At 44.9% G+C, this 9,708-nt stretch overlaps 1 protein-coding gene across 2 annotated transcripts in view; it reads right to left on the bottom strand.

Moving 5' to 3' along the window:
* VPS41 (VPS41, HOPS complex subunit) overlaps nt 1-9,330 on the bottom strand; it is a 236,476-nt gene extending 227,146 nt beyond the window's left edge. Inside the window, exon 1 of one of the 2 annotated variants that reach the window (XM_018558775.1) lies at nt 9,248-9,330. In XM_018558775.1, coding sequence (XP_018414277.1) covers nt 9,248-9,307 — 60 coding nt within the window. In that variant the 5' untranslated portion in view covers nt 9,308-9,330. The remainder of the gene's footprint in view (nt 1-9,247) is intronic. The other variant, XM_018558776.1, reaches the window with a different exon arrangement.
* Between the last annotated feature and the right edge of the window lie 378 nt (nt 9,331-9,708).

Genomic DNA, 9,708 nt, shown 5'->3' with positions numbered 1-9,708 from the left:
ATCATCTATTGTCTGCCACATACAATGCTGTTTTAACACCTCTCTCTGGGCTGGTTAATAACACCTCCTAACTCCGATTATGCAAATGCAGATTATGTGGATTGGAGCAACATTCACCATATTTATTGCCAGATAATTTTTGTACAAGACATTCTGAATTGAGAAAGCAGGTTGGCTGAGCAGTGAAACGTCTTCAAGAAAAATACAGCAAGTCCAGTTGCCTTGACCTATTTTTTACAGATATATAAGCATATAAGACACATTATTGATTTGAATAGGACCAGCACTGAAAGTTTATTCCATTGACAAGCACTTTAATTCACATCTATAGAGTGGTGTCTTTAAAAATGTACCAAAAAGTATATGTATCATTGTGTTGTAATTTTCCACAAGTATCTAGCGTCAAAGTGCAACTTTTATGTATATGGCAAATTAAATGATAAAAAAGAAAGTACTAACACAACCAAAAGACCCAAATATCTCAAAGCACAAATATACTATTTGACCATAATGTCCTTCACATTTCCTCAAATAATAAAACTATGCCATGTAAGCAACTATTAATCCTTCATATTTCCAATGAAATAAAAGTTGCTGATGTGATGCCTTCTTCAAGAGGTCAGCAAAATGAAGATTTACTTTCGCTATTTATAGCTATAAAGAGCAATAAAATGTTACAACAACAAAGATGCTCGTGGTGAGCATAAGCATTTTCAGTCATGCTCATAGAGAAAACAATGGCTATGTGAAAAGCAGCTCAATAGATAACCATGTTATTGTCACATGTACTTGTGACAAGTCTAGAAAGAACAAAAAAAAAATATATATATATACAAATGTAAACACAATGAGGGGAATTTATCAAAACAGGAGCAGACAAAATCTGGAGCAGTTGTCCATAGCAACCAATCAGCTTATCTCTTCAATTTGCTCAGTTAAGATTTAAAAATGAAATAGAGAAGCTGATTGGTTACCATGCACAGCTGCTCCATATTTTGTCTGCTCCAGTCTTGATAAATTCCCCTCAATGAGCTTTCACAATTGTGTTACAATGCCAGCAACACTAAATTGAAGAGATGTTTAACTTTAAAGTTAAACCCCAGATGGCAATTTAAAACATTTTTGCAGCTGTATATTGCTTTAAAAATAATTAAACCTATCTTTTAAAATAAAACAAGCTTGTTTAACAACGTACTGGGCAACCCCTCCACACACAAAATAGAGATGGACAGGGCCCATAGGGCACTACGACCTAGAGGCTCCTCCTCCACTCCACGGGACGTAATCTGCAGGATCCATTACTTCCCGGTTAAAGAGGAGATCCTCAGGAAAGCACGCGCCTTACGGTCTCTGGAATTTGATGGTGCTCCTCTCCAGATTTATCAAGACCTTTCATGGCACACTCTACAACAACGTCGCTGTCTTCAGCCCTTGCTGACCTTGCTTAGGGATAATAACATCCCATACCGCTGGGGATACCCATTTAGTCTAACAGCTCGTAGGGATGGAAAGAGCGCCACGATGCGGGTCCCGGAGGACCTATCTACTTTTTGTTCAGATCTCAGACTTACATGCCCGACCTTGACTGGATGGGATCCACTGCCTACACTGGGTCCAGAGCCACCTCAATGGCAGAAGGCTACCCCGGGCAAGCGGGCTGCCAGGTTTACACAACTGGCTTCCACACCGACCGGCAGGCCCCCTCATCCCTTCCCGACCTCCACACCACGGCGCCCCCGTTGAATGGCGGGAGGGCTGCCAGCAGCGATGGCCGCTACTTGAAGATCCCATCAGGGAAGATGTTACTCTATATGTGGTTTATTTTTCTTTTTGCTTTACTTCAGCAGGCAGTTAATACGAATTATAGATTATAGTTCAATGAAGGATAGTTTTATTTTTATGCTATCTCATGATCGTAAGCTCTTAGTTTCGACTTGAAGCAGTTCTGGACAGGGAAGACAGGGTTTTAGAACCATATTGTTACACACTAACCACCTGTGAAATAAGATCTGCTCGAAAGGATCTTGTTTCCACCCCCGAAATACTAAATCACAGTGGGTGAAATATAATTCTAAGTTCTTCAAAGCTTCTTCAAAGTTCTTCCAAAGCAGTTGCCTTGGAAGACGTGGTTATACTCACTTGTCTCCGATCATCCTTGACATCTTTCATACGGAACCCCAAACTGCCTTCTGGCATGTCACGTGACTGGTCAGCAATCTGGCAGGCTAAGGGTATATTCCATATTAGGGATATTCTGGATGATGTAACTCATAAACTACTACCATATGAACAGCTGCGAGAACGACATAACCTCCCCTCACGTGCGCTCTATTCCTACTTACAAATTAAACACTTTGTGCAATCACTTTCGCCCAATCTAACATTCCGTAGGAGAACGCAATTCGAAATGGTGTGTTCCATGGATCAATCCTCGAGAGGGCTGATTTCATTCATATATGGGATATTGAATCATGACAGTCAAGGCGGACTAACTTATCAACCCTTCCACTGGAGTTGTGGCTCTATTTTACCTTAATGTCAAGATGATGTCTGTATCACATTTAACTGGAAAAAAAAAAAAAATTTAAAACAAAAAACAAAAAAAAACACAAGCTTAAAATGAGAACTATGAGGTGAGGGATTTCCACTCATCCTCATAGTTAGAGCCGACCTGTGACAAAGAAGCTGTCCCAGGTCGGCTCTATCGATCGTGAACTGAGCAGAAACATGCCTCCGATCGCCACTTCCTGATCATCTCCCTGCAGTGAGCAGTGACTGTCAGTCACTGCTCCCCGCAGGGATTCCCCTCTCCGATCCTCCAGCGCTGAGTGGAAAAACGAACGGGGGAGGGGGCGGGCACACCTGGCTCTGCCTCAAGATAGGCAAAGCCAGCTGTCACTCATTGAGTGCTGGGCCTGTTGAAAAAGAGATTGACAGAAATACAAATTCTTGGGCACATTAAATAGCCCCAAATTATATGTATTTTATTTGTTTGTTTTAGCTGTTTGCCTGGAGTTCAGCTTTAAAGTACAACCCCGGGGTAATTTTTCTATTACCCTTGTAGTGGGGATATCCCCGTTATACTCACCTGATCTCCTAAGCCAGCCAACTCTTAGACCGGTCCCTGGAGCTTCTCTCCCCCTGTAGCAGTCTAAGGTCCCAGAGTTATCACATTCCATACACAGTGAATGGGATGTGAGGACGTAAGGATGCAGAGGGACAAACCACTGCTGGAGCATAGGAGGAGACAGACTTTAGGGACCACTGTCAAAGGCGGCCGGCTCGAAGAAGGTGAGTATAACTTTGTTATTTTCAGCCCTAGACCAAAATGAGCAGTTAAACCTTTGCAGTACGGGGGTAGAGCCACTGCAAGGTTTTTAAAAAGTTATTCTTTAAAGGAGAACTATGAGGTGAGTGAAAATCACTCAGCCGTGAGCATCATGGTTCGAGCCGACGTGTGACAATGAATCTGTCACACGTCGGCTCAATAGATCGGGAACTGAGCGAACACATACCAGCGCTCGCTCACTTCTCGATCCTGTCCCTGCAGAGAGCTGTGAATGTCACTCACGGCACTCTGCAGGGATCCCCCCCCTGTCCGATCCTCCAGCGCTGACTGGCGGAATGGACGGGGGATGGGGCGGGTATAGCTGGCACTGCCTCTAGATAGGCAGAGCCAGATGTCAATCACGCAGCTGGGTGGATCTCGACAGTAATGTCGGGATCCGTCCCGGCGGCGGTGGTCTCAGTATACCGCGAGTTGTAGCTCGCTGTATACAGAGCTTTGGGTCACGGGAGGACGCTGGTTTGTGTCCTCCTGTGACCCTTAGAAGAACTATAGGGAAAAGCACTGACCCCATAGTTCACCTTTAAACAGATCGGAAGTGCTACAGAAACGCGTCCACCTCCGATACAGGCATATTAAAATCTGTCCTGTACAATGCATAAAAAAAAAAAAAAAAAGAAGAGTGCAGCGGAATCATGTTAGAAAGTTATATTATGTTTTATTAGTTCTCCTAAGGTTGACAACCTTACTGCAGTATGCAGACTTTTAAGGCACTCATTAAAAAGGAGAGGAAATGGTGACCAGCTTGCTTTCAGTTTATTCCAAACTCATATTACAAGTCTATTCAGGATCTTTAAATAGAGAAGTATGTCAGAAAAAAAGTGCATTAGCGCAAAAGTGCACTTGCTCTGTACTTGTCCTATTAAGTAATGTGGTCCATTACATTTAAAAGCTATGATGGTGCTGAATAAAAGTAAATGATTCACTGACAAAATGCAAGCAGGAGAAAGAGCACAGCAAGAAGTGCAATATTGCAGCATTTCAAACCCCCGGGGAAAAACACGCACACCCCTAAGAGAAGGATAGCTTAATCTTCAATACATTAAGTTTTTGTCATTTCCACTTTTAGAAAAAGAAAATCTATTTCAAGGTCTTAAAATGTTATCTACTTTTGTGCAAGAAATAACCTGCCACAATCCGGGAAACGATCAGGTAATCTTACATACCCGAGTGTTTCCAACATCTTTCCTACATGTAATGAATGATAACAGCTAAAGAATATCTTGTAAACTCGCCTGATCTCTGGAATTGCAGTGCTGCAACCCCATCACAAGGTCCTTTTTACACCACTGGAGTTTACAGGGCTTAAAAAAAATAAGAGACAGACATGTTACCCTCTAAAGCACATGTGTCAAAGTCAAAGCCCAGGGGCCGAATCCGGCCCACCAGGCCGTTTCCTAGACTTCTACTTTCAGATCTAGGTATTAAGTTATTACTAAAACCAGTGATAATCGAATACAGAGGCAATTATGATAAAGATTAGATACATTTATATAGTCTTACAGATACCTTTGAGGGCAACCATAATGTTGATGCGGCCCACGATTAAATTGAGTTTGACACCCATCTCGGGTACAGCTGGCTCGGCCTCTAGATAGGCAGAGCCAGCTGTCAATTACGCAGCTGGGTGGATCCAGACATAATTGTCGGCATCCGTCCCGGCTGCGGCGTCTCAGTTGCCTCTGTAGCTCGCGGTATACTGAGCTTTGGGTGACGGGAGGACGCTAGTTTGTGGCCTCCCGTTACCCTTAGGAGAACTATGGGGAAAAGCCCTGACCCCATAGTTCTCCTTTAAAGAGTCATTGATAGGCTACCAAAAGCTGTCTGCATACACATTACAATCTGACTGTACAAACCTCTTTAGATTTATGCAGGCTGAGGGTCTATCTAAACACTTGATTCAATTTACATCCAGTCAGTTAGGCCCCTTTCACACGGCCTGTCAGTTTTTCAAGTGGACCCAATCTGATGCCAAATGTAAGTCTATGGGCAGCTGTGTGTAAACCGGTTACCTCTGACTCTGGCCAGGTCCAGAAAAACCAATGGAACAGTGTTCCATTTCGCCGGACCAAATTGTGCCGGATTGGGGGTTATCTGATATAAACTGACACATGCCCATTTACATACGATTCCCCATAGACTGACATAGGGTCCGCTAAGTGCAGTTTTTTCCTCCATTGCAACATGGAGGAAAAACAACTCTACGGGCATGGATGTCACAACGGTGACATTCGCTCCGCACTTCTGTGATCAGGAGAGGATCTGTGCAGACCCCCTCCTGATCAGACAGTGTGAAAGGAGCCTTAAGGTGGCCAAACACCTGCCGATTATCGTAAAAATATGCTTCAAGTATCTAAATAGCAATGCACTGATGGCAAGTTTTACCAACAACAAGAATAATCTGAATCAATAGGAATATACAAGTTTAAAAAACACTCAGAGGGGAATTGATCAAGACTAGAGCACACAAAATCTAGAGCAGATTTGCACTGCAACCAATCAGCTTCTCCATCTCATTTCCATATCTTACCTGAGCAAACTAAGAGAGATGCTGATAGGTTGCCATGGGCAACTGCTCCAGATTGTGTCAGCTCCAGTTTCGCTGAGTGTTTGTAAATAATTGAGGACAGAGTATGTTTACTGTGTCCCCAATTATGAATGAATGAATGGTAAGTGCTCTACATTACTTCCTGTTCATTCATGATTGTGGATATAGTAAACACAGTATGTCCACAAGTTATGAATGAATAGGAACACTCAGGATAGAGGATTCCTGTTTATAGCAGGGGCTGCAGAAAAAGAGACCCCTAATATTGTTGCTGTGATCTCGATCTGACAGCTGACTCCTCCCCCGCACTGCTGGCCGGCCTCCTGTGAAAGCTTTGAGAGCTGTCTCAGCCTACACACCGCTCTCCTGATCCGTTACAGGAGGCTGAGCGGTGCGGGGAGGAGAGACGTCAGCCGCTCACAGCGCTCTCCTCACGCAATGATCAGTGAGAGGAGAGAAAGCACGGATACACCACTATTTCGGCATTTTGCCAAAAGTGCAATTTTTTGCCGATACGTTTCGGCGGCTGAAATATCGGAGGGTCCCTAATAACAATGTAAAAGCATCACACGTAAGAACTACCCGAATTTGTTGTACATTCCGGAAACAGCAAGAAAACTGTAGCTCAGCTTCATGAATTTGGTGCAGGACCTTCTTATACACCAGTTGGAAATGTGTTATTGAATCGGCCCCAATTGCATCAACACAGAATTTAATGCGGGTCTACAGGAAGTTTAAAAGTTAACCCTTGCAGTGGGACTAACCCCGCACTGCAAGTGGTTTACACTTCACTTCTAAGGGAACGAATAAAGAAGAAATACTCACCCGACCCTCAATCCTGTCTGGCTGCTAGACCGGTTTCCTCAGCCTCTCCTCCCCCGGGGCTCCAGCGGTCTAATGTCCCATGAGTCATCACGACTAATGCAGTGTATTAGACATGAGGATGCCAAGGGACATACCACAGCCGGAAAGAGGGGTGAGCGGTCACTGCCACCGGATCGAGGATCAGGTGAGTATTTCTCTTTTATTCGCTCCCCTAAACAAAAATGAGCAGTTAACCCTTGCAGTGCTGGGGTAGCCCCGCTGCTGCAAGGGTTAATATTTTAAGTTCATGGAGGCCTGCATTAAAAGGAGACTACATGTAAGACTTAATGTGATACTTGTGGTATTTAAAGTAAAAAAAAAAAAAACCTTTCCCTATGCAGTGGAGGGTCCACTTCCGAACTGTGAGGCTTAACTGCTCATTGTGGCTAGGGAATGAGCAGGCCTCCTGAACAGTCATCTTCTCACTGTTAAGGTGCCCATACACCTTACGATTATCGGCCGATTTTCGCATGCGATCGCGTTTTCGTACGATATTCGTAAGGTCGATGGCCAGTGTGTACAATCGATCGAATTTTGACTTTCCAGCAGGTTAGAAAACCTCGGTTGATCATACGATTTGCGTGTGGTGGCGTTTCGGTACGTCAAAATCCGTACGATTAACACTGCTCATGCGCAAACGAAAGTACATGCGGTTGATTACCGCAATACGTCCAGGTGTGTTTTTTAACTACTGCTGATTGCACCTGGCGATAATCACAGCGGTTCGATCATCGGACGAAAAGTTTCGGACGATAATCGTAAGGTGTATGGGCACCTTCAGACAGGTCCGCTGAAGTCCCTTCTTTTTGCTGCCCACCCGGACGCAGTTCTGTGACATCATGTACAATGCAGGACCAGCAGTCCTGCATCCTACGTAAGGTCACCGAGGGCCTGCTTACATTCCAGAGCGTTGGACAGTGGAGGAGAGCGCCATCTGCTGGGAGAGTTAGAAATAAGGTAAGTACATCACATGATTCATCATCCCCTAAACAAAATGAGCAGCTGACCCTTGCAGTGCAAAGGGGGGTCCACAGTAAAGTACATTGTGGCCACATGCAAGTGCGTACTCCCATAGGGAGATACAAGCGGCCACACACAATTACACGCAGCACCTGTTCCTCCCGGGAGCAGGTCTCTGTAGGGGCATGGACGCCTGTGTGAATGAGCAAATACTGTGTACATACGAGTGGCATGTGTAGTCTTCCTGGAATCTTAGTGCGCTTTGTGTATTTTCTCCACATCCGGGCAGTAATCCAGCTTGACACTTCCTGTAATAAAGACCAATCACTGCTGCTCTCTGTCCTTGTGCAGGGTGACTGGTCTCGTCTTTCTCCCTCTCCGGTAGTTTTCTAAAATCAGTCTGTAGTGGGTGGACCTGCTGGGTCCCTCCTAAAGCTCTGCTCTCTGCACAGGCTATGTACAGCACAGTGATGATGTCACTGCTATTTTTACAAGGTGATAACTGGGTTTGTAAAGGTATTTGTCTCTCAAGGTGGATTTATATCCTTTATATCCTTGGTTCAGAAATATATTTGGTTTAAAAGTTTTGTGTCCTGACTTCAGATTTAAAGAAGAACTCCGGGCAAAATTATTCTTAACCCCTGCAGTGGGGTTACCTCCGCACTGCAAGGGTTAAGTGCTTGTTTTCATCTAGAGACTAAATTAATAAAAGTTATACTCACCTGAACAGAGCTGGCTAGTTGTTAGACTCCCCCTCCGCTCCAGTGGTCTAAGGTCCTGTGATGGGCTCGGGCGTGTTCGCAGCTCCACGTGCCGAGCCCGCCAGGAAGCTGAAAGCGCAGCGCCAATCACAGGTACCGAGACATTTTCCCAGTCCGCAGCTGCAGAGATCAGGAAATGTCTCAGTGCCTGTGATTGGCGCTGCGCGCTGTCAGCTTCCTGGTGGAGCTGCGAACACGCCGAGCCCATCCTACGGTAGTCATCATGTTCCATACAGTGTACTAGACGTGAGGATGCCGAGGGACATGGCATCACTGGGGTTGGAGGAGGAGACAGGCTGCAGGGACCGGTCTAGCACCCAGGCAGGGCTGGGGATAACGTTTTTTTATTTTTGCCCTTAGATGAAAATGAGCAGTTAACCTTTGCAGGGCAGGGGTAGCCCCGCTGCAAAGGTTAAGAATAATCCTGCCCGGAGTTCTTCTTTACATAGTACATTTTACAGAGGTCTATGAATACGACCAAAAAGAGGGACAACTGACGGGGACATCTGATTCCAACTGTTGGACCTATGCATCTGTATGGAAACACAAACACACATACTATACTTTGTGTATCATACTGCATGTCATGAATACACTACAAATGAGGATGTATTGCCTGAGATGAGCAGCAATGGGAAATCAGCTGCTTCCTGCTACAGATACACAATTCTAAAATAGCAAACAAACAAGCCTGCATTACCCCTCTGAAGGGGGAGGTGCACAGATACATTGGGACAGTAAGCAGTACGGGGGACAGCAGCTCCTAACCTGCTCTGGAGATCCAGGGAATGCCTGCGTTTCAGCCATGACAAGGAAGAAGTCAGTCATATGACCAACAAAGAACTACGCTATCCGGCATGCATTGCAGCCGGAACGTATTCAAAATGTTGTAACTTTATTCATTATCTTTATCTCACTTAAAAACATGACTCCGCCCACTGCAGTCAGCTTATATATAGTGTGTGGCGACAGAAGGAAATGGGAAGAACGTAAACAAAAAGCATTTATGGGATTCTGTCCTTTGAAAACCCTGCACATGTTTACCAAATGCATAGTTGCCAACTGTCCTGAGTGTACCGGGATAGTCCTGCTTCTCAGTTCTATGGTCCTGCCCAGCCGCCTCTAGGACTTCCTCCTATCATCGCAGCTTTAGTCTCTATGTACTGTGCTTGCTGTGTACGAACTCTCACTTGCTATACAGCCTGTTCATGACCCCCATTTCCCCTCCC

This window comes from Nanorana parkeri, unplaced genomic scaffold, assembly GCF_000935625.1.
Source record: "Nanorana parkeri isolate BGI_ZX_2015 unplaced genomic scaffold, ASM93562v1 scaffold357, whole genome shotgun sequence".
Taxonomy (NCBI): Eukaryota; Metazoa; Chordata; class Amphibia; order Anura; family Dicroglossidae; genus Nanorana; species Nanorana parkeri.
Note: the sequence above shows the minus strand (reverse complement) of the source record. Positions and strands in the feature narration are given on the sequence as shown.